The 22,228-nt window shown below is 42.7% G+C and overlaps 1 protein-coding gene across 1 annotated transcript in view; it reads left to right on the forward strand.

Moving 5' to 3' along the window:
- xpr1a (xenotropic and polytropic retrovirus receptor 1a) overlaps positions 1–22,228 on the forward strand; it is a 67,512-nt gene that overhangs the window by 33,452 nt on the left and 11,832 nt on the right. The window contains exons 3-11 of the mRNA XM_053431289.1: positions 12,373–12,474; positions 15,111–15,331; positions 15,459–15,608; positions 15,756–15,839; positions 16,950–17,031; positions 17,120–17,307; positions 17,454–17,633; positions 20,526–20,694; positions 21,596–21,796. Of these exons, the coding sequence (XP_053287264.1) occupies positions 12,373–12,474; positions 15,111–15,331; positions 15,459–15,608; positions 15,756–15,839; positions 16,950–17,031; positions 17,120–17,307; positions 17,454–17,633; positions 20,526–20,694; positions 21,596–21,796 (1,377 nt within the window). The remainder of the gene's footprint in view (positions 1–12,372; positions 12,475–15,110; positions 15,332–15,458; positions 15,609–15,755; positions 15,840–16,949; positions 17,032–17,119; positions 17,308–17,453; positions 17,634–20,525; positions 20,695–21,595; positions 21,797–22,228) is intronic.

A 22,228-nucleotide genomic window follows, 5' to 3' on the forward strand; every position in this document is an offset into this window, starting at 1 on the left:
TCGTCACAGTGGGGGGTGATGGCATAAATGAGTGGGGTACAGGTGTGTGGGATGGTTTGTCTGAAGGTCCTGGGCCGTTCGATCGGGGTCACGGACACCGATTAGTGGGATTAATCAGAAGAAGCCTTAACCACGTATTCGTTACTTCTTAAATGTAAACGTAGGAAGAAGAACATGGGACGTGGGGGGAGAATAAATACGGGAATAGGAATTTCAGTGGGGGTGGGAAATTGGCAAGGTGGGGGTGAGAGGGTGAGGTCGCCCTGGTCCAGAGGGGTTTGAGAGACACAAAGAGCTGCACCTCCCAGAGGACGCTGCTCCATCAGCCCACCCTGCTTTTATTACTGGCCTGATTAAACTCACCCGCCAGCGACTAATGTAGCTGTAATATATGATCCGCCTCTCTCTCTCTCGCTCTCTCTCTCGCTCTCTCAGGTATTCTTAGATCCATATGGACACTCCCCTCTGTCACATGACTGGCTCACATGGCAACGGAGACAAAGCCTTATTACCATACTTGATAATTGTTGTTTACGGTTTCTGTCCATCCGTACATTTCTGCACTGACTAAATATGCGTTGTATAGGTGTATTTTATCCTCATTGAACTACAAAGTACGGAACAAAACGATTCATGTTACACCTTTAATTTATCTTAATTAGGTTTATTGTATAGTCAAGGATATGATTACCTCAAATAAGATCAGGAGACAGAATCTGTTCTTTCTCTTCCTTATCTGTGACATTTCTTAAAACAGAATAAGAGCCAAGCCAAGCAGGAAGAAGAAGAGGCTTTTGTATATCACACACCCAAACACACACACACACACACACATACTCCCAGCGGGGCCTTCAATATAAAAAGGCTTTTCATGTTACTGTGCCAACAAGTGCCTGGAGTGTTGACTCCGCTACGTAAAGGGTTGGTGTCAATCTAAAGGTTAGAGTTTCAGCGAATCCGTTGTCTGTGTGCGGGAAAAGAGAAGGTGGGGTAGTAAGTCCTCTCACAGATGTTTCTGACGTGCCTTTGAGCAAGGACATGTTTCCATTTCATATGCTCAGAGATTGGAACATCAATATATATCCGCCCGTATATGTGCAGCACTGCTTATTGTGGAAAATACACATTTTGCAGCTATGGAGGAGCTGACCTTTTTCATTTGCTGCTCGGCTTTGAGGTTAAAAGTCCATATAAAATACAACGCTCTCCTCTGATGTCTTTTAGCAACAGGCATTTAGCTAAATCTGTGCTCTGTGAAACTCGGCCTGCTGTGTTGTTTTATTCGTCCCTTTTATCTGTCAATGCACTGGTGCTTTTTAGTCTAATTTCACAGTCAGTTGGTGTGTACTGCTCCTTTTCTCTGCTCAGAGATCACAGTATTGATTCCCTGCTGCACAGAAAATAGGGCTGTTGCTTGCCATGCAATACAAAGGTACTGAGTAGGCCTAATCAACACCTATTGATTATTCCGCGCTGACCATTTCCTTCTGGTATGGAGCTTTTTTCTCCAGCCTGTCTGCTCTGAATTGTGTGTGTGTTGTTCTATCGCTGTGGAGCTATAAAGCTGTTATGGAACATTTGTCTTAACGCCGGGATAAATTGGGGATAAACGAGTAACAGTGAAGCTGCATTTGATCAAATAATCAGCACACATGCACTCAATCATGTTGCCATCACAGAGCCAAAACCAGACATGAAGACACGCACGCACACATGGACGGAACACCTGCTCATTCGCATGCATGCACACAATCACATAGTGATGTGAAAGCAATTGGCTGCAGCCGAGGAGAGGCCAACTCCCAGAGTTCGGTTGCTAATGGCTACAGGATCCTGGGGAGTGGGGGGGGGGGAGATGTCGATAATGACAATGTCACTCGCAGCCAACCAGATCTCAAAAATGGGACAAGACGCACACAATTACTGGAATAAAAATGACTACTGGTGCATTTATAGAGCACACAGGCACCGGCACACACAGACACACACACACACACACACACATGTTGAAATGGAAGAGCAATTTTCCTCCATCCAGGTGGCTGTGTGTTATTATAGACGTCAAAAAGAGCCGTTTTCGCTCGAGGTGCAGTGTTTGAATGAAGGATTTTTTCAAGGTCAACTCTGGATTTTTTGGGGTTTGTGTTAACTCCTATGTCCAGTAAAGCTTTTGTCTGCAGCTTTTATCACATTAACACCATTGCTCATATCGTACATTTTACAATGTCAGCCCTTTTCATTAAGCCTGGTCCTGCAGTGCATTTGACTGGTAAAACTGTTCATTTCCTTATTCTATCCATCAGCGGTGTCAAGTATATCCAACATGCACAATAAATCACCTGGCATTTTGTGATTCTTTTCCAGAGATCTTATCACAATTTAAATGTTCTACATCAAATGGAGCACTGACTGACTGACTGACCAGAGGTCTTCTTTGTCTTATGACATGCTGCATGCTTCCTGTGTAGCAGCAGGCCGACCAGATCACAAAGACGCTGATGTAGATGATGTAAGGTCGTGCAAAACCTACAGGACTAAACCCCTGTTCAAATTATGCAATTGTTATTCCAGATCAAAATGATGAATGCTCGTTGTCACCAAGTGAATTGTGCATAAATAGATGATAATAAATCTTAAATGACAGCTACTGTCACAGGGCCATAGCATTACAAAAAAAGTTGATAAATATGTTTTGTACCTTTTGAAAACAGGATTTTTACAGTCCCCTTCCTGACAGTACATCACTGTAACATGCAGTGCAATGCAGCTGCAAGCAGGACCCTGATAAATTCATAGTCATGGCCTTGCTATTTTCTGTATAAATACAGTGAGTCCAGGATGCCGCCCTTTTTCCTTCCACATGATTGCACAGACATCAACAGAAAAAGCTCAGTGAAGAGGAAAGATGGGGAGATGGGGGAGCAGTGAGGGAGACAGGTGTGAGAGGTGATAAACGTACATTCCTCCTCAAGAGCAGCAGAAGAAGAAGTGAGGAGGAGGTGGAAAAAAGGGACGAGGTGAGAGATCAGAGCATCCGGTCCTCCCTCCCTCCCTCTGCAGCTGAGCAGTCAAATGAGACATCAGCAGCACAGTCGAGCATTTCTGACGCTCTCTTCTCTCCACAGACGGGACGACTAGACTGGATGATTAATATCAATCATGTTTGTGTAACACCGAGAGCAGAACATTAAGCCTATTGTTATCCTAATGAGGCGTGACCATGTAGAGCAGCCCTGACTAATGGGGTTCAGCCCGTCAGTAGGTGATGCTGAACGGAGGTTTTCTGTATGTGTTCACAGTCGTCACACAATGCAGCTTCTTTAGTTGACTGTGTTTTGATCTCCCAGAGGAGATGTTAAAGATTAAGTTAAAGAGCTCTATGCAATCAGGAGAAAGTTGTTGTTGTCATAGCCAGCCCTCTTATCATTTATTCTTCTTTATGTCTTCACATATGTTTGTAACAATCGTATCGTCATTATAATGTAGATTACAGGGCTCACCTACCAATACTTCATGTCATGTACAGTATACAACCACTCCTCACTCAGCTAACCAGCCTCCCTCCTGTCTCCTTCGTCTCCACCCCCCCCCCATTCCACTTCCTCTCAGTCCACTGCTCATCATCTCTCTTCTTGCACAACTCCCCTAATTCTTTTTTATTTGGTTTTGCTTCATAAAACCATCATTTCTCCAGCTCAGTGAATCAGTGAATCCTTTTCCAAGAGCGGCCTGGATGGTTGGGTCCCCGAGCTCTGTGCTGCCATATTGTCTGGTTACGGTCGCAGCAGGCCCATATTGTGACGTCCAGTACCAACCTGGTGCCAAAGAGTTTACATCACCCTCGTGATTTGTTTATCCGGGCTTTTCAGGAGCTTCAGCGAAGTTTCTAACATTAAAGTAGAATTGTATTGAGTCGACAACCCTTGATCCATCAGCGCAGACCGATGTGCAGTAGCTGGGTGTTAACACAGAGGTTTCATTCACTCTCCTTGGAAGACTGGCCTCTTTTGCCTTTTTATGGTGCTTGTAGGCCGTGACTGAAAGTTACTACAGTAGCACTGTGGTAAAACTAAAACCAAAAACACAGTATGATGCAAATACATTATAGACTTATTGGCTATTCATTTTGCTAAATCATATTGACAGCACTTGTTCCAGGAGATGACTATCAAATTGACGCCATAACCTAATCCACATAACACATGGATACTCTTCATGTGTAGGGCCTTTGCATGTAGCTGTTGCAGCACACTGGCTCCCCAATGGAAGATAATGGAATAACATCACTTTTGGTAATCTGTGGATTTTATATCGCGAAAGGAAGTACTATCATAGTCAGTTGTGCATGTGCCACATTTACACCAGGATAGAGTTTCAGATTTTAGATTTGTATGATGGTCTTTTTAGAACATGATTCAAGGAATCAAAGACCAGAGACCAAAGACTGTATCGTCCATGTCCTGTGTAACAGCTCTGAAATAAAACAATATTAATAACTATTGAAATATAACTTTCATCAGTTACAATAAATTGTGTTGTTTATCAAGTGTTTGTGATTCTCTGCTCATAAAGAAGAGATTAAAACCTAAACTTTCACTCGGAGAAAAAATTAGGCTTCAACTTAAAATATATATATTATATTATATTTAATTCTATAATTCAAATATGTCCTTTCCTGTGTTTATTTCCAGGGAGTGGATGCACATGCTCTGTCAAAAATCAGAAATTGCTGCCAATTAGACTAAAAAACAGGGACTTTAATTAAAAGAGATATTGTGTCTTAGTCTTCATGTGCATATTAAAAAATACAACTGAATCCTGTATTTCCTCTCTCGGGATTCACATCACCGGCTCCACAGTGACTGTTTCCCCTGGAAGAGCCTCTATGAAATCAGACCTAATATCTTTACCTTAGATTGAGTTTAATTAAAGCTGTGTTCGGGATCTGTACAGTGTGTGAGTGTGCATTCTGGGATATTGATACCTATCCTTTATTGGACTGCTGCCATAGGAGAGAAGTCTGCATGATCCAGGGTGATGCAGACTGCATGTAGAAATGTGATATTAACAATAAATATCACATTAAACAGCCGACATTGCTTGGAATGAGAAATATAACACATGCTGATGATCGTAATGAAGTTTATTCAGACTAGACAGTGTGGCTCAGACCACGAGCGTAATGTGTTCTTCGTTTTTCGATTGTAATATCCCGACAGCCGAATTATTTGTTGAAATATATACTGGATCTCAAAGAGATAATAATGTCTGACAAAGTTTGAGAGACGGGCTGACGCTTCAAAGTGCAGGTGGACGTTTCCTCTGATGAGATGAGTCAGGCAGATGTTTCACATTGTTATCAATTTGCCTTTTCCCTTCCGTCTCTAAAAGATGCAGGGAGCCGGCAAAACTATCCCGATCTTCAAGGCCCTGCGAGAGGTCTGGGCCAAACTTCCCGTCGCTCTGACTGTCACAGATAACACTTCACAGCAGCGGCTTAGTGGAATGAGAAGAAGGGAGAGAGAGAACCGATAAAGACAGAACCAGGGAGAATCGCTCGGGATATAAAATGCACAAACTGACTTAGCCTTTTATACAGCCCTCTGAAGAATAAAAGAGTGGGAGTAATTAACTTTTCCCTCAGCCCCTCGCATGGTCAATAATACAGCTTTCTGTGGACTTGGTTGTGAGATTGGAAGGAGCTGTGGCCTATTTCTCAATCTTCGTTCAATTCCACCTCGTCTATCTTCTTCCCCGTGTTCCCTACTATTACTATTCCCTACTATCCCTATTTAACTGCCTCTCCACTGAACTCCAAATTAAGTCAACAGAATGTTTTTGGTTTCTGTGCTGTGTCCTCCCAGACGTGTTTGTGGAGGAAATAAATTGATTTTAAGGGATGCAGGAAGTATCTGGGCTGAATAGAAACATGCTAAAAAAGGCTTGGGTAGCTGATAGGGCAGATGTGAGTGTCCCCACATATTTGTGAGCATGTCAGTGGACTCTGCTTTTAGTTTTTCTGTTTTCCAGGAAAGATTATGGACAGGATAGTTAGTCTGCAGAACATCAAACATGACCTACTTCATGTATGTCTCAGAAACTTTGCCTGTTAGTGTCCTTCCATCAGATCCTTGAATGTAGGCCGTATTTAAAGTTTCGCTCAGGTAATTGCTGCACAGGCTGCACAGTGAAAACCTTTATATTCAAGCCACATAGAGTTGTTTTGATTCAGATGAAAATCTCTGTCTCTGGGTAAACAAGCTTTTGTTTGTTTGACATTGATATAGAACCACCTTACAATCCCAGACAGGCCATATTAAGGGAGCTGATATCTGAGTGTGTGAAATTTGGTGAAGCTTGATTGAATTTAAGGGGCCTGTTGGGCCTTTGTGGAGGTATGAGCTCTACTTTTGTATTCTAACGAGATTTGTCATCTAATCATCCACCCAGACTCCAACATCTTGCTCTACACTGTTTGTTTTCTATATATTTTAAATGAATCATAGCCTTCCAAGTTGGAAGTCTTCTATCTTACTATAATCTCTGCCCAGTAAAAACCCATAAAGGTCTAAACATGCATGCTGAGATGTGGTGTTTTACTTCTGTACAACACTTCTTTAGAGTTGTGTGGCCTCATTTGTTTTCTGCCTTTCCAGCTTTCTGTCTCCATCTCTTCCTTTTATGGCTTCTCCCCGAAATGTATCTCCCCCACCGTCTTCCTTCCTTCTCCCTCTGTGTGCGAGTCTCTCACTGTGCTCTCCGCTCTCTCTCTGGGTGTTGTGTGTATTTTCCCTCTGGTCCCCGGGATCATATCCCACCCCATCTGGCCTCCTGCTTGTTCTCTTTCCCTCTCATCAAGTATTCACTTGGCTGCAGGTTGTGTACCCATCACATGTGATTCACTCTCTCCGTCTCTTTCAATTTGTTACACACACACACATACACACACACACACACACACGCACACACAGACACACGATAAATTAACACTTGTCAGCTGAATGTGTGATTCTCTCCATCGTATCATTTTCACTACTCTAGGCATGTGTGTTTTATGTTTTTTTGGAGTTGCTTGGCTTGCAGTCTGGCAGTATAAATAGTACACAACAATAGATGAAGAGCTACAGTAGTTCCTCGTCCTGCCTCCGGTTCTCCCGGGCAGCCAGTGAGTCTATCCCAGTGAGTGTGCATTCTTAATGCTCCCCTGGCCTCGATGAGGGAGACGATTGGTAGAATTAATTGTGGCTGGAGGGCCGAAAGGGAATAAGTGAGAAAAAAAGGGCGAGAATGAAGAATGGGGAGGGGGGGTGGATTGGTTGTCTGGCTGGTTTTTAGTGCTGTGTTTCCTCCCTTAAAATATGGCACTGGAGGATGCTGAAATTGTTTTTATGCTCTCGCCCATCCTCTCTCTCTATATTAATATTAGCCCAGAGTTAAGTCAATCCCATTCTCTTTTATTGCTTAGTTTGTCTTTCTCTTCGTGTGTGATTTACACCTGCGTGCTACAGGGAAGTGATAAGCGGAGCTAATACAGCAACAATCATAATGTAATGGCCTCCTCAGCTCCCAAGACACTCATGCTATCAGGATCATAGTTTATACCCCACAGTGAGGTGTCCTTAGATAAATAGAGCCTAGAAATAGGGACATACAATGTGTGTGTGTTGGTGTGAGTGCCTGTTTGTGTGTTTGTGTGTGTAGATCCTCCCTCTCTCATGGCTCCACTGTACTGGCACATGATATCTGAGCTCCGGACACAGAGGAAACCAGACACCAGAGGCTTCCCCTCCTCTCTACTTAGCACCATTTCACCTTCCTCGTCTCTCCTAACTCAGATTTTTACCACGGAACAGGTGATACAGCAGCACATACAGTAATAACAGTGGGCCATTAGTAACCCTGTAACTATTGATTATAGCTCTCTAGTATTCAATCAACTATTTCATCGATTAATCGTTAAAAAATTAGATTTAGCCTCATTACAACTCTTAAGCCTCAGCGGAATCTTTAACTCACGTTTCATTAATTAAATAAGAAATTCAAAACAAAATCTTTACTTAAAACCCTAAAGCAGCTGAGAAGTGAAGGGTGTTGCACAGAGTGGACTCTATGTGTTTGTGTCAGTTGTTGTCCTCTGATTCCATCTCACTGTCAGTAAGCTAGAGGTTGTCAATGAAGGATTTATGTGCTGGTTTTATGGGATCGCGTCAGAACGGCTGGATGGGGATATAAGAAGTTTGGGGTTGGGTGTTTGTGTGTCTATAGTGTGTGTGTGTGTGTGTGTGTGTGTTTGCAGGGTTTTGGGGGGTTAGAGCAGTCGGGTTCTGGGGAAGCCGTCTCATCATTTATTTATACAATCTACAGAAGAAGGGGTTATTGGAGGGAGGGGGCGCTGCCTTCCACGAGCCGCCATGGGATTACTGCAGGTCAAGAGTTGTTTTTCTAGCTAACAGCACAATTCTTTGTCTGAAAAAGTGAAGTGATGAATGAACACAACAGACTACAACTGGAGCGACTCTTCTCATAACATGTTGTACCAACGTGGAACTCATGGAACCCCTGCACGTCTCCCTGGTTTTGATTTGGTGCTTAATTAACTGAGGATGCATAGATGGATGAACTGATTAGAATCTGAAAGGTCAAAGGTGAAGAGTCAGTATCACTGTGACCTCACAAAACACGTTCCTCTGCCATAACTTAAGAATTCATCTGCTAATTATAAAAATCCTTTAATACCTTTTGATGAATTTCTTCAGAGTCCTCACTACATATACTCTAAGACTCTGGATAGACACAGATGTAAACTGCAACTTAACCAGTCAGTGGAGACGACAGGGCAGTAATTCTTGTTTCTTTATCGATTAGCTATAATTAAATTAGATCCTTGATAGTAGTTACACTTGTATGTGCAGTATATTGTTAAGGCAGCCCTGGGATATGTGCCATGTAATTTGCAAAAGTGGTAAATACAGCCCCTGCAGACAAACATGAAGAATTAGCATTTCTTTACATGTACAAAGAAATAAAAATAAGGATTCTCTAGCTGCTGCAACCTCTAAGCCCTGCTTTATAAACCTGAGTCAAGTGACAGTCAAAGTGTCAAAAGTACACACAGGAACCTTTTGTCCTTTCTCACAGCCACTTTAAAATGTCTTCGGCAATGGTGTGCGTGTGTGTGTGTGTGTGTATGTGTGCGTACTTTTGAGTGTATATTTAAATTGTCCTGCTGTGCTATAATGGTTAAAGTGACCTCACTGAAGACCTGAGTCAATGACTGAGGGGAGTTTACTCTCAATAACAACTTGTTCATCTCAACAAAGCATCTAATATTGGATTTTATTAGACAAACTGTGTTGTTACTTCATAATTAACAAAAACACTGAAAATGTGTGCTTATTTTATTTTATTAAAACTTTAGGATTTGTCATATTTACCAGAATATTCCAATGGAGAACTAATTTGCTGATTTAGGAGAAAACTGAAGTTTTTCTTTTCTCTCACTCTTTTGAATTCATCTTTACCATTTACCATGAGGTCCAAAGCTCTGGTCTCTCTCCTCCCTTCAGTGAACGCTGCTGGACTCTCTGTGATCATCTACCTAGACAAGAGATAATGAGAACCCCTACTGTGCAGCTGAGAGAGAAGCCGTCAGATTCACATGAACACCGGCACCACAGATTAAATTAAAGATACAGACGGCAGATTTTTATTCATAATCAGGTTGTATTGCATCCACATTTTTTTCCAGCTCATCTTGAGTTGAGACAATGTAATTATGAGATGGTAATGATGTGGATTTGTGTGCATGCTGGATGAAGGTGAGGTGTGTGTGCCAGGTAGAAGCGCAGACAGATGTCAGGACGGTTTCAGCAGCTGCAGAGATTTCAACAAACCACTGTGAGAACTCTCCTTTGTTCTTACACACCCACCTGATGCATATGAGTGCACGAACAAAAGCAGATGTGTGTATGGTACAGACATGGATACACACACACACACACACACCTACACTAGTGTGTTCCTCAGTGCACATTAAAGGGAACAAAGAGGCGGAGGTGCAGAGCCATTTCATAACCCCTCTTCTCCCTACCTGCCCTCGCATCTGCTTCCTCCAGCCACACTCTCACTAACACACTCACTCTGTTCGACTGTGAATTGAAGGACATTTCATTTTCCGATAAAAGAAAATGAAATGTGATATTGAAAATGCCATGTTTACATATTTTCCCGTTTCTGCTCTGGATCAAATGTCATCTGCTTTTTCCAGGAGACACCAGGTTTTTTCATTTCGACCATAATACAAACTAATCTGCCGATGACTTTCTCAATTAATTGATTCACTATTTGCAAGAATACAGTGAAGAATATAGAGAGGCCTGTTTTGTTCGACCAACAGTTCAATAAACTAAGAAAAGCAGGTGATTATCTGTAATGTCAAGCAGTAGTTATCAAATCAATTAAGCAACTTTTCACTGCAGCTTTATTCAGCAGTTCCGTTCACACAGTTTCACACATGATGCTTGTAGGAGGAAACTCAGAAACCTTCTAACAAAATACCAGGCTATTTTCTGAGAGGCATGTTTTGAATTTTTTACCCTAAGTGACAGTTTCTCTGACAAATCTGATTTATTTTTGTCCTCATGTTTGGTGCATATGAAACATATCATAGATGTTAAATCAGCTGCAGTTCACTTGCTGCTTCTTGTGTATTCCCTCCTGCGTCTCATTGTCTCGATCCGGCTTGAATACAAAGTGTTCACCGGCGCCCTAACCTTTTAAGTTGAATTAATACAACTCAGTCTGCATCTTACCTGCAGATCTAAATGAAGACGCATATGGGACCATTACTTTGTCCTGTGACAAGCCGGAGCTCAGTCATTAAGCTGACCTGTTAGCCAGACGATTGCTCTGCAGTTCAAGCATGTATCCCTCCGTGCACACAGTCATCCATCCATCTGCAGCCAGCAGCCTGTCAGCTGGAGGCTGCCGAGGACGCTGAGCTCTCAGATAAAGTTACTGTTCATCCTAAGTGGATTTTACTTCTTCTTTGCAAACTACATGTTTTTCCACATATTAATGTTGGTTGGATACAGTCCCATTTGTAAGCCTTTGGTTATTGCTCTAATGATCTTGTTTTGGATGTTAAATGAGCACGATACTCTGATGCACTCAAACCATTTCACTAACATGGGCTGAAGTGTATTCCGCAGCAGTTCTTGTACATCTACTGTAGGAACTTCCTCATGCTCCAGAGGATTTGTCCTGAATACTTTAGGCTGTGCAGTATTTCCACCTGCAGAATGTTGTTTAATTCAAAATTGATTACCTTTAAAAGTTGTGGAGGCATTTTTCTCATTTATTTTCCTTGTAAAGCTGTCGGACTTTATCGAACATCTTTCCACATTTTCATCACAGGCTCACACATCCATGCTGTAAACATGTTTGTGTGTGAGTAGAACAATGGTATTGACAGGCTGCTGCCCGGGGCGTCTCTTTCTTATTACCGCCTTGAATAGAAAGCTTCTCCATCTGCACGTTTGCAACCAGGGGTGAGTTTTTATAGCAGCTCATGTTTACGAGGGGATAAAACCATTGGAAACAACACTATATAACCATTATCCAGAGAAATCACATATCATGCTGCTTAGAATTACTCCTCATTTGTCATCTAGGTCCTGGTCATGCTGCAGATCTAAATCGTCGAGAATGTAGAACTTGTGTGGAAAAAATATGAGAAGTGAATACTGTATGGAAATCACTGGATGATGTTTAATTAATGTATCTCACAACAAACAATTGTTTTAACTTAAGTATTTTAAGTAACTGAGGTTTACCAATTTGTTCAAATCAATGTGTGTGCGAGTGTGTGGTTGTTAGTTTGTGTGTGTTAGAGTGTGTGTGTTTTCTGCCCTGGACACTGCTCCCCCCCCCCCCCCCCCCCGTTCTGTCAGGTGTCAGGTGTCCTGCTATGAATGAAGCAGAGGATTATTTGAGACAGAGCATCGATGCTGATTGAATTAACTGGTTCTGAAAAAGATTTGCAGGTTTCTGTGAGAGAGAAGAGACGGAAGGAAGCCATCGACCCGACTGTAACTCTGAATGGACGTGTGTTTGTCACGGTCCAGACGCTCTCTGCATAAATACGTCCACAGAAATACCTTTTTTTAAAGATTGGTAGACTTGGTTTGGGAACCAAAGGTCATGAAAACATATATCCCCTAAGTTACATCTAGTTATATAAACCATGTGATGGCATCACTGTTCTGAACACTGTGTGACTTTATGAATGGGAATCCCTGACACAAGCTCAGATCAAGAATATAAACGTGCAACTAATCACAATTTCTCTCTCTGTTTATTTTCTCTGCACAGTCACAGATGAAGACACGGTGAAGAGATACTACGCCAAGTTTGAGGAGAGGTTTTTCCAGAACTGCGAGAAGGAGCTGCTGAAAATCAACACATTCTATTCAGGTATCTATTTATTCCACTTTTACCGGAGATGATCAATACAGAAAACATCAAATCATGGTTCAATACATTTCAGACCAATGTACTTTTAAATAAAAGTAAAAATAACTCCTTATAACTTTTATGGAGTAGGATTAATTGGCTTATAAAAATGTAATAGTTATGTGTAAAATACTACTTTCTAGGACCAGTGCTTATAAGTTGTTGCACAGTTTGTTTACTCTGTACTGTGTTTAAGAGAGACGTGTTGCTCTGCTATTTCCGTGCCAGATGTCATTGTGTCTAACCATGGTGATTTGATCGAAGTAGGCAGTGCTTGGTCATGTTCAGGCGAGCAGGCTGGCTGTGTGTATTTCAGGTGTCCAGGGAGTGTGTGTGCAACGTAACATGAGATGGAGGCTGCGATATATTCTGGTATTTTGCCCTCTGCTCTTGAACTTCAGCTCCAGGCAGTAGTTTGTGTATCCAACGGGAGGCGGTGCTTCCTCTAGAGGCCGTCTGTGTAACTGCAGGTTCTACAGGTCAACGGAGGGCCAAGGCTGACTGGCGAGATTGTTCCAGTTCATAATAATGGGACGTATATAACCGTCAGGGAGGGTTGAGTGGAGCTGCAGATAAACAGGGCATGAATTATTGTGGACCTTGTTACAGGAGGTTGATTTACTACGGTTCAGGAGTCTTTATGTTAGATCACTAATTATTTTGCGTTGAATTGATTCTGTAAACAGAACAAAACAATGGCTTCACTTTCAGTTGTAATATATTCAATGCTACCATGTGATATGTAATGTTGACAGCTTAGTGTTAGACTGAGTCATTGTCTCCTCAGCACACCGGAGGAGGAGTGAGGTTAAATGTTGTGCATGAAAACATCAGTGTCTCCTTCCATGCGCCCGGGCGTCTTGTTTATCCACACACGGGAGAGGGGAGCAGGACATTAGAGATGTGTCTGACGGGCTTTATCAGATGCCTGTGTGTGTGTGTGTGTGTGTGTGTGTGTGTGTGTGTGTGTGTGTGTGTGTGTGTGTGTGTGTGTGTGTGTGTGTGTGTGTGTGTGTGTGTGTGTGTGTGTGTGTGTGTGTGTGTGTGTGTGTGTGTGTGTGTGTGTGGTCTGAATAGCTGGGTAGGGTTTTGAGAGAGAACACAAGCAGAGATGGAAACAAATCGTGCTCCGACTTCACATGAGACATTCGCCTCCACGTAGCTTTTTCCATCCGTACAGTATCTCTCTGTGAAAGGGGTCGCCGACCTCTCAGAGCCGCTCTGCTGCGCTGCGCTGTCGGACAACACTTTCACCATCGCAGGTTAAACACACACCGAGCAGAAGTTTTTGCAGACCGCTGATTCGACGAGATATCCTTTCACCCTCTCTGTAACTGAGAGTTGAGAAGAAGAACAAACAGGTTCTTCGAAAATCCTCCATTTAAAAAACTCACATCAGCGAAAACCAACACCCGTCTCTTTCAGGTTCATTAAGCCCACACACAGAGAACCTGTCCGGGCCTCGTCCTCTGCTGGGAAGTGACGCCGCTCTCCCACACTCTCAGATTTTATCTACATTTGACTTTCTCACGCTGCTCCTGCTGTTGTTTTGACAGACAAGATGAGTCCATAGAGGGATTCTGGGGAATTTACATGTCAAAGGAAAAGCAATGGCGTTCCTGTGCGGCAGGCAGGGTGATATCTGGAAATCTGTGTGTGTTTGTGTGTTCGCTCAAGCAGTGACAAAGTGTGAAAGTCACCGGTGAGCCCTCCACACCACCACTCTTGGTTTGCTCAGTTCATGACACCGGAGTCTCTTTTCCTCCCGACTGCCGGGCTGGAAGCTTCAGGATGAATCAGATTTGCTGTTATATATACAGAGCTGCAAGAAAATATCTGCGTGACTAATGTGACTCCAGGTCTGTTTGTTTAATGGTTTCTACGATCTTGCAAGTCACTGTAGCTTGGTTTGGCTTCTGTGATTGGTTTAAAAATAGTAAATGTAGCAGAACAATGAGGGTTAATCTCTGTCAGAAAAGTACGAGAGGAGTTAATGGAATGCAGGTTGCTGCCCGGGCCCTGCTCTTCTCCCTGTCTGTCACTCACGGTGGTTCTATTAACCTACGTCTGACCTGCATAAAGGCTCCTTATGTCGAGTCAGCCTAATAGTCTCCATGTTTCTGCTTCTTGGAACAAACTAAAGGAGTGGAGACAGGGGGAGACGGGAAGAGAGGAGAGGAGAGGAGAGGAAAAAATGTTTCCTTTGTCTCAGGATCATTGATGTCAAACTGAAGACTTTACATCTCTCTCTAGCATTTTGTCAGAAAAGAATCCTCAGGCGTTACAGTTAGATTTTCAAAAAACATGTCCAACAGAGGGACGGACTGTTGCATTAACTATTAACAGTAAATGTTGCTCTTAGAAAAAACTGTTAATACATAAAATCTCTGTGGTACTGACTACAATTAATATAATTACTGAGTAAGAACAGTCATTTAGATTTCCAGTGGTTCAAAGAAGGCGTCAGTTGCACAGCTCACAAGCATTGGTATTGGCATAATCCAAACATGCACATGCACACATGCTAAATGTTTCCCTCAATGACAAAGAAATTAAAAACCTCCCGTCACCCGTGTTCCTGTCCCTGCTCTCTGTAGAAAAGCTCGCTGAAGCCCAGAGGCGTTCGGCCACGCTGCAGAATGAGCTCCAGTCGTCACTGGACGCTCAGCGCGAGAGCAACGCACCGCCCGGCCTCCGCAAGCGCAAGACCATGTTCCACCTGTCGCAGGAGGAGCGCTGCAAACACCACAACATCAGGGACCTGAAGCTAGCCTTCAGCGAGTTCTACCTCAGCCTCATCCTGCTGCAGAACTACCAGGTTACACTCACACACACACACACACACACACACTTTTACTGCAGGCAGTGCACTAGCAACAGGAGGACAAAACCTTAATGGATTGATCATTTCGTGCTCGCTTGTGTTTCCTTGTTGCCGTCCACAGAACCTGAACTTCACTGGTTTCCGTAAGATCCTGAAGAAGCATGACAAGGTCCTGGACACTCCTCGCGGCGCAGACTGGCGCGTGGTTCATGTGGAGGTGGCGCCTTTCTACACCTGCAAAAAGATCACACAGCTCATTTCTGAGACAGAGGTAAACACACACAGACACACACACACACACACACACACACACACACACACACACACACACACACACACACACTATAATCCAATGATTCTGGTGGACAATGAAACACAGAACACTGACATTTTGTGTTTTGTGGTCTTGTGTGTCCAGACTCTTGTCACCACAGAGCTGGAGGGAGGAGATCGTCAGAGGGCCATGAAGAGACTGAGAGTTCCTCCACTGGGGGCAGCTCAGGTGAGACCTGCTGATTAGAAGTCTCTGTGTGTCCCTGATTTGTTCCTCTCAAGACTGAACCTTAGCCACTAAGAGCTGAGTCTACTTACAGCCTACAGAACCAGTCTGCACTGCAGAGGAGGAGGAGTTCAGTCACATCAAAAGATTTTTCCTCTTGAGTTTATGTTATTTGATTTCTTTTCCAAGGCGGTCATGAAACCGGACGTGAAACTTAAATAACATAAAATTGATAAAATGGCAATATATGAATTTATCTAAGAATATATACATATAAGTCATAGCCCATATCCCCACAATATGGAGCTTTCTGTGAACAAATTTGTAAACTCCTACGCCTTTCCATTTCATTCTCCTGAACACAATTTGCTTCAAGGTTATTAAATAGATGATTAGATTTTGATCAAAGGTCAAGATCATTGTGACATTTTTCAGCACATCTCAAGGATTCAAACAAATCACAACAAAAACACACTTAATACCTTTTATTGAATTCCTTCAAAGCCTTCACCAGATCTGTACAGGACCTTTGTACGTATGCAGATCCACATGATGAATATTTGCTCTTCATCGTATTAAAGGGGTGTGAATAGATGTAAACTGGAACTCGACTGACTATAAGGCCACAATTCATGCTGGCGATGAACACTGGTCAAAAACAAACTGTGAGAAGCTCATCGTGAGACGTGGAGAGACAGGAAAGAAGATGGGAAAAAGACAAAGTGAGAGAAACCACGAGAGCTTTCAGTATTGATCTTGTAAGTGCAGCTCCATTGTCCACAGGATATATTTCTGAAATAACAGAGGCCAGTGGCACTTTACCCTCATATGTTATATCTACTGTTATTACTGCATTCATTACTGTCAGGCCTGACTTGAGTTGTGCTCTGTGACTATTGATCTCTCAACTTCCAATGTCCCCCACAGACATGTGTAAAGCAGGTGTATTGAAGCAGGTGACAGGAGCCAAAATGGCAAAATGCAATTTAAACTTGAGTTGCATTAAGTTTTATTTTATCTGTAGTTTGAAAATGATTTGATTCAACAAGCATATAAATATACAGTTTTCAGGTTTCTGTATTAATAATGTTTTCTTGTATTTTTCTTCCTCAGCCTGCTTTGGCGTGGACAACCTTCCGTGTGGGTCTCTATTGCGGCTTCTTCATCATTCTTGCCATCGCCTTTATTCTCACCGGTGAGTCACACAAATATTTTAATTCATACAGTCAAAGCTTTCCTGTTTGATATATTCCAAAACGAGACAATCCGCTGTCTTCCATCAGGTGCTGTGTTCATCCGCTATGAGAACGTGTGGCCTCTGGTGCGGATCTATCGGGGCGGTTTCCTGTTGATCCAGTTCCTCTTCCTGTTGGGCATCAACACTTACGGATGGAGGCAGGCCGGAGTCAACCATGTTCTCATCTTCGAGATCAATCCCCGCAACAACCTGTCACACCAACACCTGTTTGAGGTCAGAATGAAGAGCCAAATGGAAGAGGAGGAACTTGGTCTTTAGATCGATATAAATGCTTTTGTTTCAGTTGTACTCTGGCGACACCAAAACAGAGCTTCCTGTAAATGCCTCTCTCTCTCCTGTTTCCTCTCCCTCTGCTACAGATCGCTGGGTTCATGGGTGTGTTCTGGTGTCTCAGCATCCTTTCCTGTCTCTACTCAGAGTACACCTACCTCCCCATGCAGATCAACCCTCTCATCCTTTATGGCTTCATGCTGCTTTTCCTCATCAACCCGTTCAAGACCGGCTACTACAAATCCCGTTTCTGGCTCCTCAAGCTGCTGGTCAGTGCACACATTCATCTAGTGAAGTTTGTTCTGTGTGGGAGAATTACATTTAAACCTTGGTGTATGATCATCAAAAGAGAATCTGAAAACATGTCGGACTCTGGTGTGATTTGTTCGAAGACTTAAACTCAAAGTGGATAAATGATCCAAACAGTCAATGTTCACAGACACACACATGCTACTGTTGACAGCTGTGAGTATTTATGTGATGTGTGAGCTGACTATTAGATATGACATTAGAGCAAGAGTAACTTGGCTTGTGGCACAAAATGCAAGATTGTGGTTTAATGTGAAATTTCAATTTGAATTCCTAATGGTTGTAGTTTGCATGCACACAAAACCCAATATCTGGATATTTTAATCTTAACCAAAATACCATTTATGAGCTTAAAATATTTATAACCAAATATGTTTATAGAAATATCATTCCTGAATTTTTTGCCATTGCTATGATAAGATTTGTTTTATTCACCCATACAAAAATGCTGAGTCTTGTCTAGATAAGGTGGAATTGTATTTACCTGAAGTTTTGACTGACCTTCTTATCTGTGTGTAAAGACACCTTGTGAGGTTATCTTCTTATTGCTCGTTTATTTTTATTTTGGCAGTACGTTTCTAAACCGACAGAACATGTTGCAGGAAGCAAATTGAATTTAGTATGAGATATTGAGAGCTATTAGAAATTTATTATATAGTGCATTTTTTGGCGTATTTTTTCTATTTTGTGTCAGCTCACACATTCAGTGTGTGTGTGTGTGTGTGTGTGTGTGTGTGTGTGTGTGTGTGTGTGTGTGTGTGTGTGTGTGTGTGTGTGTGTGTGTGTGTGTGTGTGTGTGTGTGTGTGTGTGTGTGTGTGTGTGTGTGTGTGTGTGTGTGTGTGTCTCACATGATGAATGCATGTATGATTCAGATATCAATCTCTTGTGAAAATCCTATGTTGCTCTGTTCTTTGTCCAAGCCACACTATCAGCCTGCAGGAGAGAGGGTTGTGTGTGTGTGTGTGTGTGTGTGTGTGTGTGTGTGTGTGTGTGTGTGTGTGTGTGTGTGTGTGTGTGTGTGTGTGTGTGTGTGTGTGTGTGTGTGTGTGTGTGTGTGTGTGTGTGTGTGTGTGTGTGTCTATGTGGTCTAGTTAGTACTCATGTTGTGGGGACCTAAATGTGTTTACTTGTCTTCCTTTCTGGGGACAAGAAGTCCCCATAATGTGAATCAATACATTTTAAGGTGAGGCATGTTTTAAGGTTTGGTTTAGATTAAGGTAAGGGTAAAATAAACATGATTACAGATGCACACACACACACACGCACACGCACACACCTACCAACAAATACCCAGTCAAACTAATGTAATCCCAGACTATTATTATGTTATCAAATACAATATTATTACTGCTTTATTTTGTGTTAGCTTGTGTACATCTGTCAATATTGTCTATCTTCTCTCTTTTTCCCCAAATTTTTCATTGTTCTGGTCTCTCCATTTTACTAAGTAAATAAATAAATTACTGTAAAATAATAATGTGTGTGCATGCGTGCATGTGTGTTAGATTGTGTGTATGTGTGTGTGTGTGTGTGTGTGTACGTGCGTGTGCGTGCGTGTGCGTGGAGGGGGATGTAGTGAAACAGAGGGCAGCAGGGTCGGAGGATAATAGAATGCAGCCGTGTCTCAGGGGAAGTGGAGGCTGTGACTGTGCAATCATTACTGGCATAGATCTATCAGTATGTTGATGCCCTGAGCGCCTCTGTCCCTCCTCCTCCTCCTCTTCTTCCTCCTCCTCTCCTCACAATCCACTTCTCCTCCTCCCGCCCTCCCTCCCTCAGTATCAGCGGCAGACCCCCTGCTCATATTTGTGTCCTTCACAGCTCCCTCATCATCAGGACCTCAGCCCCTCCTTCACTGTGCGACTCTAGAATCAGCCTCCGTCTCGAACGGCCCAAGACAATCAACAGGAGTAGATCCGATATGAGCTGCTATTCATGATTGTCAGAAAAAAAGAACCATCAAGGAATAATAAGCATTGAGTGATTGAGAAGAAGAAATTATTTGTCAAACGATCCTGTTTTTCTTTCGAGCAGTGCTATAAAATGTTCCCAAGCTCCGTGTGCTAATTCTCTCTGACAATAAACACCAGACAAAATTTTTCATTATGGAACAAACTGCAGAGCGAGCGCCTGGATTACTTTGTGTTTGCACAAGAAATGAAAAACCAAACCACCCGGGTGCAGCTGGCTTAGCGCCGAGACATCCGCACAGATCAATACACCCTGTGATTGACAGGTTAAGAGAAATGTGCGATGAGCGGACGTGAAGAAAAAAGGAAGAAAAAATAAAAGGGAAGATCAATATTTGACATTTGCAGTGGAGGTATAGAGTGTGTGTAGGTTTCCCGTCTGAAACATGGAGAGCGCCCCTGAATGTCACACGCAGCCTGAGGGGTAAATGGAAAGAGCTGAGCGCGGTTGTATCATTTTACAAACTGAGCTCCTGCTAAAAAGTCATATCCCAAATGCCAAGCCCACAGAGGCCGGGGCCGCCAGACCGGGTCTGCATGTGCTTGTGTTGTACAAGAACACACACACGTACACAACGTACACTCATTAGTGTCCTGCGGTGAGCTGATAAAAAAGTGTGGAGGCTTTATCCCCTTTGTGTGTTACACATCGTTAATCGTTAGTGGAGGATGTTCCCTGCTCGTACACTAATTAATTGTTGACTCGTTCAAGTCACGGTGTCAGGACATGTTTTCAGCAGCTTTTTTAAATTCTCTTCCTCATTTTAATCACTGAGTTTATGTTGAATTTAATGAAAATAGATTAAAAAAAATACTAAATCAGTGCCCATCAATGGTTTACCTCTGTTTCTCATATCTGTACCTTCCTTGTCTGTTTCCAGTTCCGAGTGTTCACGGCGCCGTTTCACCGCGTGGAGTTTGCCGACTTCTGGTTGGCTGATCAGCTGAACTCTCTGGTGTTTGTCCTGATGGACCTGGAGTATCTCGTCTGCTTCTACATCTTTGAGCTGCAGTGGAGCAACAGCAAGGGTCTGCTGCCCTCGTCGAAAGGTGGGACGACAGGTTCATGCTCACTGTGGCTTTATATTAGACTTCATGTCTTCTGCACATCTGTCTGTTGTTTCTCTTCATCTATGTTAGAAAACATTAACTGCAAATGGTAGAACACCGCTGTTTAGAATCTGAATATCTATGTTGAACTCACTTTTCATGCTTAATATCCTTTATAAAAAAAAGTTAAATTACCCATAAAAGTGTAATCTTGAAATAATGTTTTGTATTTGTACTGCTTTCTTTACTGGAACTTTGTAGTATCTTGTATCCACCTACATACAGATATCACATCTGTTTGCAACTAGATAGATAGATAGATGTACTTTATTGATCCCAAATTGGCAAACTATCCACTTATTCTCAGGGGTTTTAGAAATTGACAATGTAGAAATCCTTACAATGTACCAGGCCTAACTGAAATATAAATGCTCTGGTGATAAAGCAGTATGAGAAATTGTAACACAAACATACTAATATGCACACATTACAGATAAAGGGTAAAGACAATAGATATTTACAGTAAACACAAAGTAGGGTCTAATGTTTGATGGCATTGATCATAGTATTTGTTTCTTCAGCCGCTGCTTCTCCTCACGATGTTGAGATGAAGTCATAAATCCTTCAGTTGTAAATGTGACATGTTGACAGTGTTTCCTGTCAGGAGATATGATGTGAACAAGGTTTTAATAGCTATCGGTCGACTGCACCAGCAGTGACACCTCGGCCCTCACTCACACAATTAACAAGCAGCTAATGGAAGGGAAATGTGCAGCCACACACAGGTCACTGTGTGACTTTCATAATGATGAGATGTCCTGTGGGGAGGGGAGTACTGTGAATAACGAGAAGAGAGAGAGAGATTATAACGTCCTCTTTTCTTTCTCTTTTTTTATTCTAGATCCTAGTGGCAGTATGTGCCACAGCTACTCGTACGGACTGCGTGCCATCATCCAGTGCCTGCCCGCCTGGTTCCGCTTCATCCAGTGTCTGCGGCGCTACCGTGACACAAAGAGGGCCTTCCCTCACCTGGTGAATGCTGGGAAATATTCGACCACCTTCTTCGTCGTCACCTTTGCCGCGCTCTACGCCACACACAGAGGTAAGACATAGGACAGAAACTGGAATGGCACTCAAACAGTGCTTTAACAGTCCCATGATGAAACCACATTTAAATTAACTAGATCTGGATTTTTATATGGATCCGCAATAAATTTCACACACTCATAGATATCAGCCCCCAAAATATGCCTGATTTATTCATCGAGATCCATGAATCATTCCCTGGGCAATGTCAATACCTTGGATCTGTCTACCAATCCAGATCTACTCCAAACTTGAAATGGTTTCTTCCCTGACTTAATACTGACTCCTTCCACCAAGTTGCATGGTTGTCCATCCAGGAGTGTTTGCGTAATCCTGCTAACTACCAGACAAACAAACACAAGGTGGAGGTAATAGCCTGGTGGAGCTAACAAGCCTGTTTGAGCATCTACAAACCAAGGCCACAATATCTTTGTGTTGTTGTTGTGTT

This window comes from Pleuronectes platessa, chromosome 9, assembly GCF_947347685.1.
Source record: "Pleuronectes platessa chromosome 9, fPlePla1.1, whole genome shotgun sequence".
Classification (NCBI taxonomy): Eukaryota; Metazoa; Chordata; class Actinopteri; order Pleuronectiformes; family Pleuronectidae; genus Pleuronectes; species Pleuronectes platessa.